Source organism: Coffea eugenioides, chromosome 11, assembly GCF_003713205.1.
Source record: "Coffea eugenioides isolate CCC68of chromosome 11, Ceug_1.0, whole genome shotgun sequence".
Taxonomy (NCBI): Eukaryota; Viridiplantae; Streptophyta; class Magnoliopsida; order Gentianales; family Rubiaceae; genus Coffea; species Coffea eugenioides.
In genome coordinates, this window is record NC_040045.1 from 49,532,471 (window position 1) to 49,556,664 (window position 24,194).

Consider the following 24,194-nt stretch of genomic DNA (forward strand, 5'->3'; position numbering starts at 1 on the left):
TGTTGGAGAATATCATTTTTGGAATATCTATTTCCGATTAACAACATTTGCAGAGATTTTGTCATAATAACTTAATTTCAAGCATAGACAATCATATTCTTTCTAGTGGAGGATATAGGCTTAACGTTCTAAACTTTATTATTGACTTTCTTCTTCCTACAGTCTAATAATTGAATATCTATCCCAATTGCCACAAGTCCGTGACTAATTTAGATCATCATGTCTGAAATTGAAAAGGAAATGGTAAAAAAAAAAAAAAAAAATTGGACAAAGGACAGGAGGAAGCGATATGGACCTATGCTGGATGACATTTTGGTTCCACATCTGCCTGTGGTGTAGGCTAGCTTTGGACCAGTCCTCCTTCCCACTGTACTATTGGGCCCAAAATTTAATCATCAATGTGAGAAAAGGGAAAGTGGAAAAGAGATGCGGACTCGGAACAGATTTAGAACTGTGCAGTTTATGGGCCGACATACGTTGCTAAACCGCGGTTCCGTTTGGATTACTCAAAATTTCAAAAACAAGTTTTTCATGTACAATATTATAATAATACACAAACAAAATTAACTTCAAAATATCACATCCATATAATGTATCAAAAATAACTTTAAATATAAGCCAAAAAAAAAAAATCTACCATCACCACTAACCACAAAAAAACACATCACCACCGGCTGCCCCTTCACCTCCTCTCCTCCCACTCCTCCCTTCTCCTCCCTCTTCCTCCCCTCCTCCTTCCTCCCCACGTCTCTCCCTCTACCCCTCTCCCTCTCTCTTGTCACCATGGCCAGCGACCAATTTCTAGTCGCAACTTGAGACCAAATTTGGTCACGACCCGCGACCAGAGGAGGGGAACGGGTGGCGGGAAGTAGGAGGGAAGGGGTGGGATAGTGGTGGATGGTTGTAAGATTTGATAAAATTTTAAAAATATTACATTAAAATTTTAAATTTTAAAAATACTTCAAAATCTATTTTCAAAAATACCATTAAAAACATTTACAATAAAAAGTTGTTCACCTACATTGATACAGTAAAATATTTCAAAAACACCTCAAAAAATAGCTAAACCAAATGAAGCCATTTTTTTGCTTTGTTTCATTGTGGTTCGACCACCAATGTGGTGAGTCGACTACATATGAGCATTGAAATTTTGAAATTAAAATGACATAAATTACTGTTGGAGTGGGTATAGATAAGATCAACTATGAAAATGCATTAGTACGCTAGATTAAATTTGATGAATCTTAGGAGGTTTCGTCGGATGAGGTGGGAGGGATTGTAAATAGAGATTTCTGGATTCAAGATTTTTTATTTTTCAAAAAAAAAAAAAGATAAATTTAAGTGATAGCGCTACTATTTTATCTTTTTTTATGAAAAAATGTTAGAACTAATATCATTTTATTGATTTGCATCTCAACAAATGGTTAAAAAGTGACTAGATTACTCTTTATGGTGATAGCAGTATCACCTCCACTAGTAGCAATTGTGTGACCAACATATCCTCTAAAATCCTATGATTAGCGTGGATGCTGCAGTTCGCCATCACTCTTTGTTCACGAAAAATACCTTGCTATCACACGTTTAGCAAAGGTCGAAGGGGATAAATTGAAACTAGGAACAATTAGCATGCAGTAACAGATTGAAGTAACTGAGTTAAGTTCAGATGCCATTCATGAATTATGCCCGTGAAATTTTTGTGCGCTAAAAAGTGGTATATAGTTTTCGTTATTGTAGTAATGGTCTTGTGCTGGATCATATCCATATATTGAACACAAAAAATAGATGACCTCTCAACAAAATTAAGATCTCGAATGCTCCTGAATATGACAACAAATTCAATTTACTTAGTTAAACTGATTTATTGATGAAATAATCGTTGCAGTTGGGGTATGAGTCATGACAGCATCTGCTTTTGTCTTCGACTACTTTCATCGCACCTTTTTCTGGCCCGGCGGCCGGAATTGCAAGCTCGACGGATTTAGGATGAGTGTACTGCCTCCAAACTTCGTAACTGCCAGGCCAATTACAAATACATGCTCAAATTTTATTTTATTTTTTGGTCGTCTCCACCGTAATCCTGACCATTAGAGACCTTTCATAACCTGCCGGTCCAAGATGCAGAATAAATAAGAAAAGATGAAAGAAGGCAAAACCGTAGACGTCAGTCAATTTGTTTTTAGTACCCACCCCAAAAACCAAAAAAGAAAAAAAAAAGAGTCAATTTGTTTTTTGCATGATCCAACCACCAAGAGTCTGTTGCTTATTGTACTAGTACTTGTTTAGTCATCGAAAGACCTCAAATGACCGCTACTGAGCCAATGCCGATGCTAGTTGTCAATGCCACCCCACGACAATCGGACCACCCCCGGAAGGAGAAAAAAAAAAAAAAAGAACTCACAAAATAAAGCACATCACGACTTAGAATTTCTTCTATAATTGACCTATGCAACGATAAGAAAATTACATAACAAGTCTTGAAACATTTTTCAAAAGCGTTGTTCACATATCACATCACGATATGGTTGAATGAATAAATTCCAACTCCAACGGTCATTCTTGGGACGCGTTTGATAAAATGAAACCTGAAGTTTGGATCCATTAAATTATTGAATTGTGAAGTACTAAATTTGATGCACTTGAACATATATCACATTAAATGATAAGTTATTTTTTAAAACAAATTTTATCTAGATTATTCAGTGTCATTTAATTAATTCAGATATTCTAATTTTTATTATCAAATACACGTATACATACTGAGATTTGAATACATTAAATTTAAATGCCAAACAGAACTAAACTCGTGCTCATTGCTTTAAGCCTTTACAGAGCTATAGCCATCATAACCATTAATTTCTAATAAAAACTTTCTTGCGTACAATAACAACCAAATTGTTGGTCAGTCAGGCAACAGGAAGCATTATAGTTGTTGGCGTAGCAGCCAGTAAAATTAGCAGCTTTCAAAGCTGATTGCCGCAGCCGCCGCCAACGGCGGAGCCTCCACCACAACTCTTTACTGCTCATCCATATACCTTCCTCTGGTACGAGCCTTTAAGAAGGGGATCCCCATCTGTTCCGTCCGATCCTGCTCTCCATGGCTTGCTTGATGCCTCTCCCACGCTCTTCGGCTCAACAGTCTGTCAACCTTTTCTCACTGGAGACGTGTCCGATTCAGAAGCCCAGACGACCCAACTGGACCACCGCCCCCACGTGGCCCGGGCCACCCCTGCCGGCCTTGCCACCTGGACCCGCATCTTACGAGACAAGTAGAGGACCACCCCGTGTCGATAGCACTGCTATTTCGCCACCATTTCCCACTCTTGGGTTTCCACAAGTGCTTGCCTTTCAATTATTTGAGGTCCTTGTCGACGTGGGCCCAGGCCCTAAAGCTTTGTCCATGCTCCTAACAGGCCACACTCGACTCGATGCCTTATACGCCGTGTGCTTTTTCACAGTTTTTCCTTGTGCGTTTTTTTCTTTAATTTGTTCTCTCTAATTTTTTTTTTTCAAATTTCTTCTCTTGTCTTTTTCCTTTTTATTCTTTGCTTTAACTTCAACCTTAAATGAGCAACGATCAAATACAAAGAATGGAAAACTGCACGGTGAAATGAAACAAGAGAGAAGAGAAGAAATTCAAGCAAGAAGATCATTTACAGCAAAGAAATGGGCGCTATGCAGAGAAAAATGCCGACGAGTGTGGTGTGGTGTGGAGCCATATCATACCATGAGAATGTTGGTCCTTTAGTTAGTGTAATCATCAGATGAGAAAGTGACCTAATTGAGAAGGACATGCATGGCGATGGCATGGCTCTTCCATTCTCAAGTGCCCAGTTCGAACTAGCATCGCAACAACAAATATTAACACCGCCCCGCAAAATTTCCATGAGCAAAGGAAGTTAAGAAAGCCCGCTACCTCCCAATTGGAATGGTGACCGACATTGGAAGTCGCCAAAACACAGGCACCGTGTCCTCAAGAAATTACAAATTATTGCGCATCTACGCATTAGAAAGCTCCTACTAGATCCGAGATGACATGCATAGACCTTTGTGAATCCAGAGTAAGTAAGATGTCACAAGAAGTTAAAATTATTCTTCCTAATCTATCATATAGATAGACTTTGGCTCTTATTGTTGTCAAGGCAACTTCTGTATATTCTTTTTTGTATAATGATGATATGATCTGTCGGAAAGAAACCTTGTAATTACTTCAAACAGATATCTGTCAAATAGTTCGCCAGATAATGCAAGAAGACATTCCTCCAACAAAAAAAGACCTGAATCTCACATCACATTTATAAGTTTGTTAATCTCAGATGGAAACAATTTTCATCCCCCGGTGTGTTGTAGTTGTAGTTGTAGTTGTAGGAGAGTAAAAATTAATTGCTGTTGCAATTTGTAATATAGAACGCGATATTGGAAAACAAGCACTATGTGACCTCTTCGGGCGTAATAAATTATAAACTATAACACAGGTACAATTGTTGGAAAAGAAAAAAAAAAAAAAAACTTTTGAAGCTACCAAAGGTGATTGACATACATCTTTCTAATCTCTCACAGACGGGGGCGGTCCTATTCTCTTTAGCATTTGATTACGTCGTTCACTTGTCTTTCTAAAAACAAGTGGTCTGTTTCTTTCTTGTTTAAAAAAACACAACCCGGAGTCAGTACCCTTGTGTGACATGAATGGCACCTTTGAAATCGACAACTTTGCCACATTACTTAAGCTGATTTTCTTAAAATTTTTAGTGTCAACATGGATGGATTTCAACTTTTCGGGCCAATGGCGGAGGTAACCGTATCAATAAAAATCATCTATCTAATGTTTTGGTGGGGCTTTATGTCACGAGGCTTAAATACTAAGGAAAATGTTATCAGGCTTTGTAGGTTGCTTAAACGTCATACGCAGGATCAAGAGATCCCACTTCAATCGTTGGGCATTGGTTGGTTAGCTTTTCACATCGTTAGGTAAAAGGTACCTTTTTCAATTCTTTCTTACTTAATCTCTTGTGCAAACAAACAATTAGGAAATCATTGCTCTTGTGATTATACATTTGTAGGTGCTTATTATTATTATTATTTTCCGGTGACATTTAAGGTTCTTTCTTTTTTAAAAAATCATCCCTTTTATATGTTAGGTTGGATATATCTCAATTCGCGACTGCAGCAGCCAATGATTGTCCATCAATTATAGTACCATCACGGGAACATAGATTTCAGGTCCTCGAAGTACTATGGACTCTATTTTTTTTTTTTTTTGGTGGCATTTCGTCAAATCGACTTTATACTTATAGCGCTGAGAATTTTAAGCTTACCGTGTATAGTCCAAAAAAGGGAAAAAAAAAAAAAAAAAAAACTTGGACAAGGCTAAGGATGATAGGAGGAGTCGAGGACTCTGTTCCAATTTGGTAGTAATCGGAGTGCTGGGACTGAAAAGATCATACTTACTAGTATATGGTAGCTGAATCTCGTTTTCTTCACTTGTCGAGTCTTCATAGATCTTATCATCCGCAGCTTCACAGTTGCACAATTGTAGTTTGGACTAATAATGATTTGACCTAATTCTACGATTTCAACTATGAGAATCAAATTGAGGTGACATCAAAGTTGGAGAAATTATAGGCTGAAGTGAACTAACGTCTTTTGATATATATTTTAAGAAATAGGAAAATGCCTTCGATCAAGCATCACAAAATTCGATCAGTTTAGGGTATATTCAATAAGCTTTAAGGGAGAGTCACTTGTAGTTTTGAGGCAATTTTTTATGTTAAAAGCTTTAACAACGCTAGGAGGTAGCGAAACATAAAGGAAAATAATACCCCGAGTGACTGGGTACCAAGTCAACTTGATCAGAACCAGCGTTCAAACCTTTTGAATTGGCAAATCTACTCGAGCCTTCGACGTTGCTAAACTCTTGCATATAATTTGCTGGTCGTGATGTAGATATGTGGAAACATTTTATTTTACCATGGCCCTTTTTAAAAAGAAAAAAAAAAATTGGATTGCGTACAAAGATCACTTTTTAGATTGACGGCGAAAAAAAAATAATAAAGGGTAACACGCGTTTGAGGGCTAATCATGACAACATGATTTGCAATTTTTCTCAGTTTGAATGGTCCAACTGAACGGAGATAGGGAGTATAGACTAACCCAGGTGCAGTTTGATAGACTCCTACAATTTTTTTTTTTTGTTTTTTTTAAAGTTGCAAGAGTCTTCAAAAACTTGTAGGCTGTTAAATCTCTGCGTACCAGTTGCTCCGAAGTTCCAGAATGCGGACAAAATATTTCTTTATACTATATTCTACCACGTATTCGTCAAGTCCATCATCATGAATTTATGAACTTAGATTTTTATCCAAAGATTGTGATATGGATAGGAATAGATGAAAAAGAATTTGCAGACGTCCCGGAGGCGGTGAAGTCATTCTTGCTAGCCATATCTACATGTAGACTCATGACATGACAGAGGTATCTTCGTCCATAGAAACAAAAGTCGAAGTCATTGATGCAGCTGCAAACCTGTAACCCCTTTATGGAAAAGTGTCATAGATTGATAACAATAAAACTGTGAAAATTAGACGAAAGTCACACGATGAATGCGGCGGGGTGTCATGAAGCTCAGTCTTGTGGGGGTCACCGGTACGAGCTTATGCTGATGTTGTGAGTATTTTCTGGACGATTCATTTCAGCAAACACAAAATGGTAAAAAATGGGATTGACATGTATCATTATAGGAGGCCGATTAAAGTTAAACGACAGGCTGAGAAAGTTTTAATCTAATGGGTAAGTAAGGTTGAAAACCCAAGACTTAAATGCCACCCATCCTGCCCCGGAAATTTTATTTAAATTTAAGGGAGAAAAAAAAAAAAGTGAAACCAACTCTGTGGACGAACTTCTCAATTTTCTACTATAGTGTTTTGAATAGGGCTACCAAAATAATGAGTATCTACTGGTATATGTATTATCAATGGCGTGGCGTCTTGACCAATAAGATTGGACTGCAGCCATTAAAAAAAAGAAGAAGAAGAAGAAAAAAAATGGAGGGCTGGAACGCCAGCAACGACGGTCTAACGAACGAATAATAAGATAATATGGTGCAAATATATATATAGTCTGATCAGAAGTGCAACGCCAAATTATTATTCAGAAAATCATCAAACTAATTGTCAATATTATCGTGGTTACTTTGTACTGCTCTGCCAATTGACTTGAGAATTGAAGCCAAAATGATATCGACAAAACGGGTTGTCCATCCAATAATTATACGGGTGAATACATCAAGTATGCAGCTAAAGCAAAAGGAATTAATCCCCATGTCAAATTTTCACCGAGTGGAGTTGTGGTCACGGCAGGACGAAGCTTTGGAAATTATATGTGTCCCTTGTTAAAGGTGGGAAGAAAAGGGAAGCATCCGGAAAAGGAAAGGAAGGAATAATTTTTGACTGTTGTCGAAAGGAGTTAACCAGAAAAAAAAAAAATTTTTTTTTTTTAAAAAGAGAGAGATAAAGTTGAGAGACCATTCGGATTCAATCGATTGTTTGGAAGTAATAGTACTAACTTTTTAGTAAGGTGAGAAGTGCAAGTGGCGCTAGGTGCGGTGGTCTATTTATTTATTTATTTTGTTTCAATCTTCAATTATTAATTTCTTTTAGGGAGTTTGCATTATCAGGATTGAGATGGACTGGAATTTGTCGTCCTTTCACTTTTACTTTGCATCATTTCCTTTTCCATTCCTCCATTAGGCAAAAGAGACAGTCGGGAATTGGCGTTGACGCTTCCTCGTACGAAGCCAGCGCTTGTAAGTTGTACCTTCTTTTACTCTGCTTTCTTTTTCACTCTCTTATTGCTGTCTCCTCTCTTTCTGTTTTTAAATTCTTGGTTCAGAGCACAAAGAAAACGGCAACTCCTCCTACAGTTGTGGTGCAATTGATGGAATTAACTCACTCTCTTCTTTTCAGGGGTCGACAAAGCTAATAGTGGTATACGGGACTTCTTTGTGCTTTCTTCCAGACGTTTTTTTGTTGTTACTCCGTTCCCTCCGTTCTAAGAATTTTATATATATAAACCCAAGAGAGGGAGAGAGAGAGAGAGAGAAGGGAGAGGAGGGTGGGGAGGGGAACATGCTCTGTTTGGATAGAATATTATTTGAAATAATTACTGTAGCACTTTTTGCGGTGTGATGTATATGAGATAAAAAGGTGGTTGGAAATATAAAAAGATAGATTGGAAAATGTATTTATGATACAAGCGAAATATTATTTGAAAAAATCTGCTTTCCAAATCTACTAGTAGTGTTAATCTGTTAAGCTTTCTATTCTGAAACGCACAACCATAAATAGTGAGATGCGTTTGAATAGGAGATTACTTATAATATTATTTAATACGTAAAATTTCAATATTTTTTATGATATATATTATGTTCATGCGTAAAGTATTATATCTCACATTGGTCCGAGAGATGAAGAAAATATAGTTAATATGCAAGTAAGACCCGAGACGTAACAGTTTAAATTGTTGGGTCAGAGTTGGGTTCCTGACTTAAATATTGGATTCTTTTAAAATGTTTTTCCCTAACAAGTGGTATTAGAGTTCCAAATTGTGAGATTGAACTATTCATGGCCAAGTGGATTTTGTCCAAAGTTTGGCTAGTGAAAATTTTCTTCTTAATGGTGGATCGAAAGAAGTTTGATTGGTATTGGATCAGGTGCGCCATAGATTTGGCAAGGGATCCGATTGGTGATCTCACATTGGTTCGAAAGATGAAGAAAAAACGGTTAATATATAAGTAAAAATTCGAGACCTAACAGCTTAAGTTTTTGAATCAAAGTTGAATTCCTAACTTATATATTGGACTCCTTGGAGATAAGAATTGGGTTTCTGACTTATATATTGAACACTTTGATAAACTCTCTCGAGATGTTCCCTCTATCAATATGATGTACATAAAATAAAAGATAATTATATAATTTTACAATTTAAGTTTTTAGGGCATAGTTAGATTCCTAACTTATGTATTGAATTTTTTTTGGTGAATTCTCTCGAGATATCTCCCCTTATCAATATGATATATATAAAATAAAAAATAATTATATTAATTTTTTTTTACAGATAATATGATAGGTAAGGCTGCACAGCAAGATTTAAATAGGATAGTTATCAAAGGATGGTTGATTTCCTTCGTGGCTCATTCAGAGGACGTTTGTACTTGAACAAATAGCAATTAATCGCTTCAAGACCGCGCATAAATTAGAAAAGTGACCTATACCTGCACAGGCCATCGGTGTGGTAAAATTAAAAGGGGCACGTGTGCAGATAACACTCGCACTTGTGCGAAAGAAGGGATACGTATAATACGGGTTCAATGATGAAGTGGTCCCTGAATCGGGCAAGCGTGTGAGGGAGGGTGAGATTCACGTGACATCATCCAAAAGGCGACAGATGGGAGAAGGTTGGCCTGTCAATTATCAATCTAGTTTGCAGTTGGAAAGTTATCTCTCCTACAAATTGGGCGTGAGATGATCAACAGCAAGCCACCGTATTTCATTTCTTCTTCTTTCTTATTGGTGGCAGAAAACAAAAAACACACCCACACACACACAAAAAAAAGGGTGAAAACAAATTGAATAATCTAAAATAGAGCGTAAGTTCTTTTCTTTTTTTTCTTTTTGGGTAGTTATGCCGCCAACAATTATGTTTTGGGATAGCAATACAAGAATGTGTTTTGATTGGAAATTTATTGGGAGAAGTTTTTAATTGTTTATAATATTTTTTTGTGACGTGATATGCATAATAAAAAGATAATTAGAAATTAAAAACTGGTAAAAAAACGTGCTAGGTAACCTTCAAAATCATTTTTTCCCAAATAACTTTTTATATCAAATAGTAAAGCAATGGCACATATATGACTCAGTGAATGGTAGTGAAGAAAAATGGTAATAAAACGTGACAGATTAAAAGGCACCGTTAACCTCTTTTCTTGAAGCGCAAAGAAATTCACCCTATTTTAGTGCAGCCATCAATCGCTTTGAGTTGTTTAGCAGGTAATTTACAATGTTTTCCTACATGTACACATGAACCTCATGTTTAAAGAAAATTTATGGGAAAATCGTTCAAAATATTCATCATATTTCGCTAAATAAATTTTTTTTCACCTTTTACTTTTAAAATAGTAATTTTAAGTCCCTTACAAAATTAAGCCGATAAAATTTGACGCCAATAAAAATTTTCAATCACTTTTTTCCTTGAATCCATCATATGACTCACACGTGGTCTTTTTTTTCTTGGACAAAAAAGTTAGATTTTATTTGTAATTAAAGAAACAACTTAATCCAATATTTATTTTTGCCTCTAAAAATGTAGGATTTGACCCAAATCATATTAATTTTTCTTCTAAAAAAGTGGGATTTGATTCAATTTACATTCATTTCTGGCATAAAAAAAGTGGGATCTAACGTTTTCATACATAAAAAATGACTCCATGTAGTTGTTCAAACGTTGTGTCAGAATTACTAGTACATTAATTATTCTCGACTAGACAACAAAAAAAGCAGGAATGATAGACGTAGAGAGTGTTTCTCACCATTTGATTTCACATAGAATGATAAAGACGACAATTTCTCAAAGGAGCGGAAAAACACTTTCAAACTGAACCACAAAACCTACTAGGATGTGAATTATGGTTCATATACATTTCTAAGTAAGCTTGTGGATTCCTAAAGGATAGGAAAGATGATGGAAGTACTAGTTCGGTTAAATTCGTCAATCAAGCAAAACTTCATATTTTAGAGGCATCATATTGGTTGCTAGATGGATATTGTCTTTGTACAGAAGGTATATTCCTTTTTTTTTAATATATATATATGTGAAAAAAAGGAATATACTTTCTGATATGTGAAAGAAAGCCTTCCCAATAATAACAAATCCAACATTTCAATTTCTGCCAACTCCAAACATTTGAATTTTATAGACAGTACTTTTTGGGTCCTAATCTCCACAAGATAAAACTAAAAGAAATAATCTTTTTATACATTATCAGTGTATACACTACTGTTGTTTGATGTATTGTGGTTAATTTTAATTTGAATTTGAATTTCAAATTTCACATACGTATCATGTATCAAATCATCTCACAGTGTATATATGATGAACTGAAACTAAAAAACGTCAATAAATCAAATATCTATTTGAAAAAATCATTTCCTTTTATCTTCTTGTAATTTTCTACTATAAGTTGGTTAAGTGAAGGCTCAAAGTCTACATAGAGCATTTTATTCGATACATTTATTTCATAACATCTCTGTTCCAATCTTCCTAAACGGTTTGACAAGTTTGTCATTTTGTGCTTAATACCGATTGAGCCCTGCCAAATTGCCTACCAACTCTCTGCAGGCGATTTTAATTTGATGAGAAGTAAAGGCCATGCTGTTAATATCTCGAGGCAACGTACGTGCAAAAATCAAAATGTAGAAAAATGTCCTTTTTTCTCTGGTTCTCGAATTTTATGTGGTGCAGATACAATAATAATGAATGTAAGATTCAATAATGGCCTTTGAATCTAGAAATGAATGAGGATTTCTCTGTAAATACGTTTGTAGTATTTCTTTCGTCTATTTAAGTTCTGATTTCGGACCGGGGGCTGAATCATAGCATAATTTCTCCTCGTAGTGATTTAAAACCAACTTACAGAAGGACGACATTAAATTCTGAAGGCGGAATTTGTGAATGACGGAAATGACCTGTTTGGACGTTGGTGGTACAAGCTGTCCTGTACCATGAATTCTGTATTGGAATTCCTAGACAGTGTAATAACTTCTCTAGTTGCATTCCACATGATTAAACCGATGGGTATCAACAATTTTTTTTTTTAAAAAAAAAAAAAATTAGAAAAACTCTAAAACAAGACAAAATCTCAATTCAGCGTCACTTTCATTCCAACTTGATAACAGAATGAAGCCCAATCCACATTTTTCTTTAAAATCTCAAAGTAAATCATGCTTGAATTGTCCTCGTTTTCAATATTAGAAATTTCCCCATAATTCGTTATGCTTTCTGAAACCCAATTCTAGTCCTTCAAAAAAGTCCAATCGCTGTCGCCATTCGGCCAATCTGAAAAAGTAAGAAAATATCAAGCCAATTGGACACGGATCCGAAACCAGTAATGCACGATACCACTTGACATTAGTGAATGGGCACGAGGGACATGGATGGATTACTACTTACAAGAATTCACCAAAGGCAAATGAAAGGAGTAGACATTACTCTCTCAAAATTTCAATGTCAACACCTGGTGTCATTTATTTATTTATTCATAATTTAGATTTCAAATTAATTAATTATTTGATAAAATTAAACTCATCCCACTTTCAAATTAAACATGATCGCGAGGACGCGCGAACAAAACCCGAATTCATAACGAGGTCTACGATTCCGATTCCTGAATTTGAACCAACACTTTAAACATTTATGTTCTCATAATGATCGGGAAAGCAGCTAAGCACTCGAAAAACAATTTTCTTTCTTGGATAAATCAAAACCAAATGGATATGGTTGAATCTGATAAAAGGAAACAGAAACAAAAAAGGAGAAGGAAAAGCAATACCACGAGAAAAAAGGAAAAATTAAATTAAAGTGGATCCACATTGGCTGCAAATCAGTTACGTGTGGCTTTCAACCTTATAGCGTTCGCTCCCGCCCAAACGTAACTCTTCACGGCTAACTGTTGGCACGTGCCAGCCATCTTTGGCCTTTCCCTTTTGTTATCATTAATTATATAGCCCTTTGGGGGCTGCACTGTTAAATTCTTCTTTCAGCTGCGTTTTTAATCCAACAAAGTCATTGTTTGGCAGACAAGTTTTTTTGTCAAGTTCATCTGTTACAAATTTTTTAAAAACCTTAACTACAGTAACTTCAAAAAACTTCTCAAAGTTTTTAAATTATACACTTCAAAATATTAAAAAAAAAACAGAATTCAAATTTTTTAAAAAAAAACTTCTACAGTAAACTATAGTAAAATTTTAAACAAACACTCAAAAAACTCACTTGCCAAATGGGGCTAAAATTTTTTATTCACGAACAGGCACATTTTCGAATACTGTTACTATTATTCATTTTGCAATTATAATATTCAGACAAGTTTAATGAGTATCATAAGAAAATTAGATTGGACACCATTCAATATATCTGTCTCACTCAACATTTAACATGGACGCCTCTAATATATTATTTTTTTCTTTCATCCCCTTTTTTGTTTTTTGCGTCTTCACTAATTGAAATGTTTATTTCCAGCCTTTTTACTACTAGAGAGAAACGTCAAAACGAATAGCATCAAAATAACCAATGTTGAGGGGCCGAACGGGACCTGTCGATAAATTTAAATAGCGGGTTGAGTATTTTATCTGAAGAGTAGTGAAATTATCTTCGAGTCAAAATTTCCAAGGATAAATAGACTGTACAGATGATTTTTGTGATTTCTTAATACCATTGGTTTTATCAAATGCACCCTTCCACTCTCATTGATGTCTTAACCCTTTCCGTTTTCGGACTCTCACTTGATTCACCTAACTTACCTAGGCGATACCTAGCTATCTTTTTTTCTGTACAGATTCTAATAAGAAATTAGTCAATAATACCAAGAAGTCATTGTTGTTGATATTATTGACAAGTAATAAAATTTTCATAGAGTGCCAACGTGGAAAACCTCAATTTGGAATTATGGAATGACAGTTTGAAGTCATAGTAAATAATATATTTCAAGAAAGTTGAATTTGGCTTTATATTACAACCATGGTTGTTAATACAACTTGACATAGTTGGTAAAAACAGGTCACTTCTTTACACAAAAATCGTACGTTTAAATCTCACTATCGACGTGAGAACTATGTTGATAGGCAATTTATAAGAATCTCTATAAGCAACTTATGGTTTCGGAGGCTTTATTCCGTGATGGTAACCGGAGAGAAACCCACCCAAACTTTTAATTTACCCAAAAAAAAGGGGTATGGTTAGTCTAATTATATGCAATCCCATGGTTACTGCTTCAACGTTGATTCGTGCGACTCGAGAACTCCTGTACTTGGCCTTGTTTGGATTGCATTTTTCTGGACTTTTTGTAAAAAAAATTACTATACCGATTTGATATATGTGAGGTAAAAAGGTGATTGAAAATTGTATCCACGAAAAATGTAGCAATTTTTCTTTGAAAACTTGCAAGTTAGTGCAGGTTTCCTTCAAAAAAAAAAAAAAAATTTGTGCAGGTTGGGGGCTTAGTCTAGTGGCATTTTAGTAACTTAGCATATCTTCCACTCAATCGGACCTATAATTTTCCTAGGCCAAAATTTTGCTTTATATTAATGTTGTTGGAATAAAGTCAAAAGAAAAATATATAAATATATAAAATAAGTTCAAAATATAAATTGTTGAGTGAAAAAGGAGGGGTAGAAGAAAAACAGCGACCTGTTCTCTACTCTCGCTCCTATCTTTGGTGTGTGCATCCTAGGAGAGAGAGATATTGATATATATATAGATATATGTAAGCTATAGGGATATATTTATAGATTGCAGCACTCAATCCCTCAACTTTTCAGTACTACATCATTTTTTAAGTGTATTCTGGTTTGTTCGACTCTGTTTTGGGAAGGCGATTGTAGAGGAGAAGACTCCTGCAAGGAGCAACAGGCAGTAAGAAAGAAAAGGAGAGCAAGAGAAAGACAGAAAAAGAGAGAGAGAGAGAGAGATGAAGGACAGTCGCCTCAGCCTCAGGAACAACAGATAAAGAGATATAAAAGCAAGATTTAAGAGGAGAGGAGGTTCTCTCTCTCTCTTTCTTCTACTCTCGAGTCTCGAATCCCATAGACAAGAGAAAACGATGTCTGAGAGCTTTGCACTCTTTTACATCCTGCAACTCTGAGAGGTATTTTTGCTCACAATATGAATAAAGCTGAAAATTGTTGAAAAATAAAGAATTTATGGAGAAAGAACAGACTCATATTGATGCTTTCTCTTTTACTTCCTTTTTTATTCCTTTTCTTTCTTACTTCCTTATTGTATTTGAATGATATGATCTATGCTAGCTGCTCTATGTACCCTTTTTGTAAATGAACAACCCAGGGTTAGTGGGCTTTTCTTTTCTTTCTTTCTTTTTTTAATATATAAATGTTTTTAATACCGATCCATGCTTAGGTTGCGCAGCTAGCTAGTTGAAGCAAGGGTTGTGTGGCTGAAGAAAGAGATGATGGTGAAGAAAGAACTCATGATATGGGTATAGCAACTCAACCTCCACTACTATCTTTCGTTACATCTCAGTACTCCTCTAAGGGCGGCCATCATCAGCAGCAGCTAATCCTAGACAAGACCAATTCTTTGAGTTCTATGTCCCAAGATTATCATCACCAAGGAATCTTTAGTTTCTCGAATGGGTTCGAGAGATCGCAACAGGAACACCAACAACAACAACATCAACAGCACATAGCACAGCAGATCCGTAGAGATAAACTGAGAGTTCAAGGCTTTGACCCTCCTCCACCTCTGGTTACCATTGATGAAGTAGAATCAAGTGGTCTCCCGGGTTATGAAACAGCAGGTATGTTGTCCGAAATGTTTAATTTTACTTCGGGAGCCGCAACTCCGGGGGATATCTCATTGGAGGGCCAATTATCCCACAATTATCGCAACTCAAGACCGCCGCCGCCTCCGGCTACTCCTGTAGGAAGCGAGTGGTATAGTAACAGACAAGGAGGAGGAATGGTGGTGGGTGGTTTGGGATCGTTGGGAGAATCCAAAAATCAAAACGTTGTGGGCGAGCGTGACGCTATAACTACTACTCATCATCATCACCACCACCAACACCAACAACAACAACAACAACAACAGATATCAGGCATTAATGCGGACTCAGCAGCAGCCATGCAACTTTTCCTAATGAATCCGCAACCAAGGTCACCTTCACCATCTCAATCTCATCCTCCTCCTGCTAATCCAACGTCCTCTACTCTCCATATGTTGCTTCCTAACCTTCCCTCAATATCATCGCCTTCTACTCTTCATCATCAAGGGTTTCATCATCATCATCAAGTGAGTGCTGCATCTCCTGCTGGTGCGCCTTTTGGTCTTTCTTCACAATTCACTTGGGTTCCCGATGGTGGGACTGGCGGTGTAGCTACCAGTGCTACTGAAATTGGTGGGGTTGTGGAAGGCCAAGGCCTTTCTTTATCGCTGTCGTCTTCTTTACAACATCTTGAAGCGGCTAAGGCTGAGGAATTAAGAATGGAAGATGGCGCAGCCGTGTTATTTTTCAATCAAGGTGGAGGAGGGTCTAATACTTCTTCTGCTGCTCAATACGCTTACAAGAATTTAGGTGGCGGTCACCATCATCAGCCATTGCATATAGCCCAGGGTGGAGGAGGAGTGGGTCAGAATCACCAGCTTCATGTTGGGTTCGGATCATCTCTGGGCGTGGTCAATGTCTTGAGGAATTCTAAGTACGCAAAAGCAGCACAGGAGTTGTTGGAAGAATTTTGCAGTGTGGGTAGAGGTCCACTCAAGAAGAACAAATTAGCAAGGAATAATAGCACTACTAACCCTAATTCCAATCCAAGTGGCAATAGTGGTGGTGGTGGTGTTGCTACTAATGGCGGTGGTGGCGGAAATTCGTCTTCTTCTTCAAAGGATCTCCCTCCTTTATCAGCGGCTGATAGGCTAGAGCATCAAAGGAGAAAGGTCAAACTGTTATCTATGCTTGATGAGGCACGTACTCTCTCTTTGAGCCCTCTCTCTCTCTCTCTCTCTCTCTCTCACACACACACACACTCTCTCTCTCTCTCTCTCTCAAATTTTATATTCATCTCGTCAATGACCAATCATTGATGTTTATTTTAGTCCATTAATCATGAAATGCACCGGGGACAAGACAACAGCAAAATTCCGGCATGTTTCGAGGAATATTATACAAGTTTGTACCATAGAAACAGCCGGCAATGGAATAGGCTCTCGATAGATTGAGTTAACTGAGGTTGATTTCTTAGAGTTCTATATTTCATATTTTATTTCACTACTGATACCATCGGTGGGGGTATTAGGATACTTGGATTTTGTTTGGTGAAAACATGAAAGAAAGAGTGGCCACTGACTACATTGGACGATTTTATTTTTCCTGGTAAGAAAGAAGATGTTCTACTTTGATTGATTGGAAGTCAGCAAATTGAGCTAAACCAAGTACTCATGATCCTAGATGCGTAGCAACTTGCTAAGACGTTTAATTCAGGTGCTAATTATACTTCCATTTCCATCATGGGAAATGTTGCGGGAAAAGCCATTGATGTATATACGTATGACTTTTTCCATCGGGGTTGACCTAAAGATTGGTTCTTTCTTCATGTTTTCTCCATTTTTTTATGGAGACACTGTAGATGTTGTTGGCTGTATTGGGAAAAGAGAGCAAGGCAATAAACATAAGTATATTCTTTGTTCACGTCAACAATCATATCATGGTAGCAGGCTTTGTATTCACGCATTAATCTTCTAATTTTTTTTTTTCTTATGATACATTGTTGTCTACATATGAGTTTAGGATCCAACAAAATTGCAGCCTTTCCCGCAAAAGCTTCTCCAACCTAATAAACATGAGATTATGTTAATACCTTATGGTTTACCTTCAAACGTTTATTTCACCAAATTGACAATTAGGTCTCGTCAATTATTGCATGATTTATTTTAGGTTGTGTTGCTTTAGCGTTGTTTAGTTGTTACGTTTCCTCATTTCCATTATTGTGATATGATACTCATATATCCATATTTCACTTAAAATTGGTTTGTCCGGAAAGAGACTTTCTCGTTTTTTACTTGCCTTCCTTTATAGACTTTTTTTTTTTATTAGTATTTCAAGAATTCATATCACTTTTGCCCAAGGCTTTTCTTAACCCTCTTATAGTTTTAGATCAGTTTTACTCGTGTTAATCAGGAGTATAAAAAATTTAGTGATTTAACCTAATTAATTCCGACATGTACATTAATCTTGACTTGCAGGTGGATCGAAGATACAATCATTACTGCGAACAAATGCAAATGGTGGTCAACTCATTTGATCTGGTGATGGGGTTCGGTGCAGCAGTACCGTACACTGCACTTGCTCAGAAGGCAATGTCTCGACATTTCCGGTGCCTCAAGGATGCCATAGCAACGCAGCTGAAACACAGTTGTGAGCTACTGGGAGAGAAAGACGCCGGTACATCGGGCGTGACAAAAGGAGAGACTCCAAGACTTAAGCTTCTGGAACAAAGCTTGAGACAGCAAAGGGCCTTTCACCAAATGGGAATGATGGAACAAGAAGCATGGAGACCTCAGAGGGGCTTGCCTGAACGCTCAGTCAACATTTTGCGAGCTTGGCTTTTTGAGCATTTTCTACACCCGTACGTTTCTTGAGCTAGTCTCTGACCTAATCTTAAGATACTAGTAAAATATCCATATCCATGCCAACGTAGTTGAGTTAAAGGAGGACCCAAAAAAAAAAGCATTATTACCAAATTACAAGGAAAGACATGACGTAATTGCTCAGACATTATTAGCCGAAATACATAGGAGCAACACTTCCAAGTATTGTCTCTACTTTGGACAGTGTTGAAAGCAGTGTCCTTTGTTGTTGTTTGGTCAGTGAAAAAGCTGAAAAGGGCTCGCTACATTCATTTTACTAAATTGCAGTAGATAATCAACCTTTCCCTAATTAGTCCCTCCTGACATAGGCGTTAGTGTGACTATTGCATATGAACCTAGCAAATTCCTTTATTCACAAACCAACCCAATCTTCCGCCCTCCCCCCATCCCCCCACCCCCCCACCAAACAAAAAAACCCGTCGTCCTCCACACACACTCACTGTTTCTTTTTTCTCATCCTCTCTCTCTCTCTCGTCTGTCGTGACTACATACATGTATGCATGACAGTAAAAGCAAATATAATGGGGAAGAATCTAATGGATGTGGCCAATGTTAGAGGGGGATCAGATCAGAGCATGCAGTCAGCAGTGTCCTCGATCGCTTTACTGCTGTCGCTGCTGCTGCTGATCTTCCTCTCTTAGATTGTCACGCCCGTTGCAGGAAAAAGAAAAGAAACCTTCAGTGAAAACTACGGAGGATAGAGAAAGTAATGCGTTCCTTTATGCGGTTTAGGTAAGAAATCTGATGTCATTTTCTGGTCTCTTTCTCAGGTATCCAAGCGATGCAGATAAGCATCTGTTGGCAAGACAGACTGGTCTGTCAAGAAACCAGGTACTTACTACTATATTACTCTAACGTCATTTTACCTCTTACTCTCTTATATTATTCACCTTTCCTCTTTCCTCTTTTCTTTTTTTTTTTTCTGTTTTTAACGATTGAGTGATGAGCACCGTAAAAAAACACGACAATTAGAGAGAGAGAGAGAGAGAGTGAGAGGGTGGGGTGACCAGGAGTTATTTCAGTTGGACTTGCACGGATAAGGGTCTTAATTCCACGGTTTTTCTCTTTCCGTTAGAGAAAAGCCAAAACTTTTTTGCTACCCTTTCTTGTTTCGGTGCTTTTTCTACGAAGACAGGAATTCTTAAACAGTGAAAAACCCTGCAAGAACAGTGAAATACGTGAAAGTTTGCAGCTTTGGCTTTGTCTATCGCTAACATGCCCAGAAACTTAGAACAATTCATTACACTAAATTCTGCACCAAATAGTTGCTTCTTGGTTAATTATAGGCACCTCGTATTTCGACTTAATATTTTACTGGCTTTTCACTCATTCGTGCTCAAGGTTTTTCCCTGCTGAATTTTCACTTAGAGAGGATGGGTTGGGTGGCGTAGTAGGAAAAGAAGTGTAAGTAAAAGATTTCGAATTGAATTCTTTCATATACACAAAAAAAAAAGTCTAAGTGTCTTATTTTTTTGAAGAAATGTCATTGTAAAAGGAAACCAATTATTTTAGGGATAATTTTTGTTCATCCTCTTTTCCCTATAGAAGTCAAAAGAAATTAGATATCAAAAAAGCAAAGAGTGCAAAATGGTGATTAATCATAGGTTGGCGTACAATAGTTGAAAGACCTTCTCAATAATAACTTCAAAGACAAAGCCCGGTAAGCAAAATCTTGGTCTCTTTAAAATGACAGTGACGGGATGATGAATGTCTTTTTCATCAAATTTTGTCTTATCAAGAGCAAAACCCGAATTGCAGCATCAAGAAAGAGTTAAAAACACGCCGGTATTTTGTAGCATGGGAGAAAAGAAGCAAGGTTATTAAATTCCATGAGTCTCATTTATTAAAATATCCTGTAGAGTGTGAGTACGCGCGCGCGTATGTGTGTGTATATATATATTTGTGCAGCGGATCAATTATATGTATTTGGGTTTAATGTTTTGATTTTGTAATTGCGTGTTCCAGGTCTCAAACTGGTTCATTAATGCCAGGGTCCGGTTGTGGAAACCCATGGTGGAAGAGATGTACCAACAAGAAGCCAAAGAAGAGGCAGAAGAGAGAGAACCTAGCCAAAGCAATGGCAGCAACATTGCACAAACACCAACGCCCAATGCCACTACTTCTACCACCCCATCTTCTACAGCTGCCACCAAAACTGCTACGACAGCAACAGCAACAGAAACAACTGCAGCAGCAGCAGCAATTACAGCAACAGGCAAAAGATCCGAAATTAATGATTCTGAAAACGACCCTTCATTCTTCGCAATCAATAGACAATGCTTCTCGGAAAACCAAGCAAAAAACAATTGTTCCTCCACCACTTCCACCTCAAAAATGTCTATTTCCACTTCTCTTGCTACCCAAACCGCCACCGTCAAGCCACCAACAATGTCATCACAATCTTTTTCCGACCGCCTACGACTCCGAGGCCGCCTGCCGCCGCAGCGGCATTGTGACATCTGCCAACGCTGAGATGGGGTCCACGTTCATAAGGTTTGGAACTAGTGCTGGAGATGTTTCACTTACTCTAGGGCTACGTCATGCCGGAAACCTACCGGAGAATAGTAGTACTCCCTTTTCTGTTCGAGACTTCGGGGCAGTTAGTTAAACTAATTATTGGAATCACACAAGTACTTGGAGATGAAGAGAAGATCAGAAGATAATTTGGATTTGATAATGGTCTTTAGTACCTGTTTTTTTTGTTCTTATTTGTACTTCTACTATTATCTAGTCAAATACGTGACGAGAAACACATATAGCACTTATGTTACAATGCAGTATCAAAATTATTGTAATTGTATAGCCATTATTTTGAGCATTTGACGTTTTGTACTGTATTAAATGTTGCGTAGTGATACTCCATGCGAAAGTAACTAAAAACTGGATCGAGTCATGAATTCAAGGAGCATATATACAAACTAATTAAGAAGAATTTTGCACCAATTAAACTCTCAGTCAAGTTAGTTCTTGTTCTATATATATTCTCCGTCACGTGGTGAAAGCCACTTTTGAAAGATGTCAATATCTCTGTTCCTAGCTAGTGACAAATTTTGGAGTAGTTTATAATTGGAACTAGTTAGTTTGTTCACCTTTCCTTATTCTATTAATCCATGATTAAGAAAAAGAGAAAAAAAGAAAAGAAAAGAGAGGACAATTATCATGAGGTAGCTTCAGAAAGAATGAAAGAGAGCAGTCATAACTAATGTTTTTTTCAGATGATTAACTGTGACGGGCTTAATTTACTTACACTCCATGAGTTGTTCTATTTGCTGAGGAAATATATCAGCTACATCGCTAAGATTAACTGGTATCTTATATATGACCATTCCAGTGACAGCAGCTTTTTTCAATTGTCTTGCGGGGCTGTATTCTTTTTTCTTTTTTTTTTTTGCAGTTATTAATTAGGACAATAACATGAAAATGCTTGGGGAAAGAGGGCAAAATATCTGTGGGACTAAACAAACCCAAGGCAAAGCTGAATAATTGTCTTGGTGGCCCTAATTAAGTGGACTGAAGTGCTGTTGTGTATAATTTTGCATTTGTTGGAGCCATCAATTTCCTCTAATCTGTTTCTTTGTGACAGGCCATTTTTAATTGGATGTTGGCCTATAAACATGTTAATTCATGTGGCAACAACATATTTACAGAATGCCAGTCCTCAAAGTTTTTTTTTTTTTTTAAAATTAATTTGGTTCTTGTTTTAGGGGCTAAAACAGTTTCTTTTAATTCATTATGTTAAGTGGGAAATGAGGTCAATTAATAATTCTTTTTGGACTTGTAGCAGTTTTTATTTTTCCTAGCCGTCCTTGTAGAACAAAGGGCGAAACGGTTGCTAATTAAAATCCCAAAAAAGTTAATGCTTAAGATGGACCAAATTTTGAAATTTTTTTTTTTTTTTTTAAAAAGTATGTTCCAAAGAATACACTGTACATCATTTTCAATCTCATGTGCATGCAAGCCTTGCAAAATCAATGTGTTTAAAGTGGTTTACGAAACTGAATAAACGTTTTATAATATTTTAAAAAAAAAAAAAAAAAAAAACTTTTCCCATCCTTGCGTGGATGTATATGCTTGTGAAGTTCCGCAGGGCAATGGAGAAAAAAAAGTATCTACTGCAAAGGCTATGAGTAAAAACGACAACAAAAAAATCAGTAAAATTGAGAAATACAAAGAAAGAAGGAAAGTGAATTGATATCGCTGCATCAATCATTTTCTTTCTGCATCAACGCAGGCTCCTCCGAAGAACATCTACGGAGGCGCAGAGCAAGGAATCTTCGTATTCTCCAGAAACTAAAATTTGAACTTGACAAGGAATCTCATTAATTCATGGTGACAAAGATCTGTAACTACGCACGTTATAGTTTGTTACGTAATTAAGGGTAAGGTACGTGGCTAATTATTTCCCTTATATCACTGAACTTGGTACATCAGACGACCTGCATTGTCTAATATTTTATTTTTAAGGTACTTTTGGAATCAGGGGTTCATATCATATGACATGGCAAGAATTTATGATGGTGGTGGTGGTGGGATGGTACTGTTTTTTCTTCATTATGATACTGATGAGTCCTTTGTTCGCATCAATCTTCCCCATTAAGCAATAAACTCATTCTCTCCTTAGTACTGTGATTGTAAAAACCAGAAGTCGAATGGACGGACTGGTTGAAGCATCAATGATTTCGCCAAAAAAGATGATAAACAGCGATGGACTAAAATTGATTTTAGAAGCTATATATTGAGGTTGTTTGGTGGTGAAAATGAAGGACAACAACCACGAGAGATATATTTTTGGGCGATCGGCTTTCCATCTTATTAGTTTTGGGTGATGATGCTGGTGAGTTAGTTATATGTGTTACCAATGTAAGCGATTCCCCAACATTTCCTTAAGATTCAGAACAACTATATGCAAAGCAACAATTACCTTTCACCTATTCTATAACTTTTGCTGCTTGCTTGAGACATGCCGTGGCCAAGATATATCTGCATGATCTGCTATAGTTGTTGATTTAACAAGTTGTTGCGAAGCTACCATCAGGCCTTCCTCTTTTTCTTTTTTTTTTTTAATGTTTTTTAGCAAGAAAAAGATGAGATTTAAGTAAGTGGAGACTTCTAATTTCTGGGATTTCAATTCTTGAATCATATTATTGATAAAAAAAAAAAAAAAAGTGTATATGATCAAGTATCGTCAGATAGTGAAAGGCAAGTCTCTTCTTTCATTCCCAAAGTAATACTTTTGTGGTCACAAAAATTTATTTTGATTCGAAAAAAAAGAGGAGAAATTGTATTTCTTTCTTTGTGATATTGAAAGACTCGGAACAAATTCCACAATTTTGCTCAAAACAAGACCAAGGTCAAAACTAAGCGTAGAAAGTAGCAACTAAATACATACACAAAAACATGCATGCGCGCGCGCACACTTGATGGGGTAGCCAATCTTGAATTAATTAATGTGAATAGTAATTGGCGAATTTTGGTGGGGTAGCCAAATTGATGAGCAGCAGATTATTAAACTAAATACAAGAGCAGCAGTAGTGATAAATTAATACTACTAGGGACGGCCAAATTCTGTAGAATGCAAAATTTGTCCTGCTTGCTTGGCCGGAGGCCACATTCTGTAGATTAGATAAGAATGTTTAGTGGGTATGACAAATGCTAGTTTTTGCGAGTTTTGTTGGTCCCCCCTCGCACTATTCTGGCCTTTTTCGCAACAAGTAGACAACTAAGTGACCGGGCCCGTACCCTTAAAGCGTGTCCACCAACCTCACTTCCTAAGA

The 24,194-nt window shown here is 36.8% G+C and overlaps 1 protein-coding gene across 1 annotated transcript; it reads left to right on the forward strand.

The window, feature by feature from the left end:
- The first annotated feature begins 14,544 nt into the window (after window positions 1–14,544).
- Window positions 14,545–21,300, forward strand: LOC113754159 (BEL1-like homeodomain protein 4). Its single transcript, XM_027298512.1, is given in 6 exon segments — window positions 14,545–14,905; window positions 15,184–16,737; window positions 18,016–18,398; window positions 19,191–19,251; window positions 20,386–20,813; window positions 20,815–21,300. Coding segments are annotated over 5 exon segments (2,574 nt in total). The 5' UTR covers window positions 14,545–14,905; window positions 15,184–15,249; the 3' UTR covers window positions 21,029–21,300.
- Window positions 21,301–24,194: the final 2,894 nt, after the last annotated feature.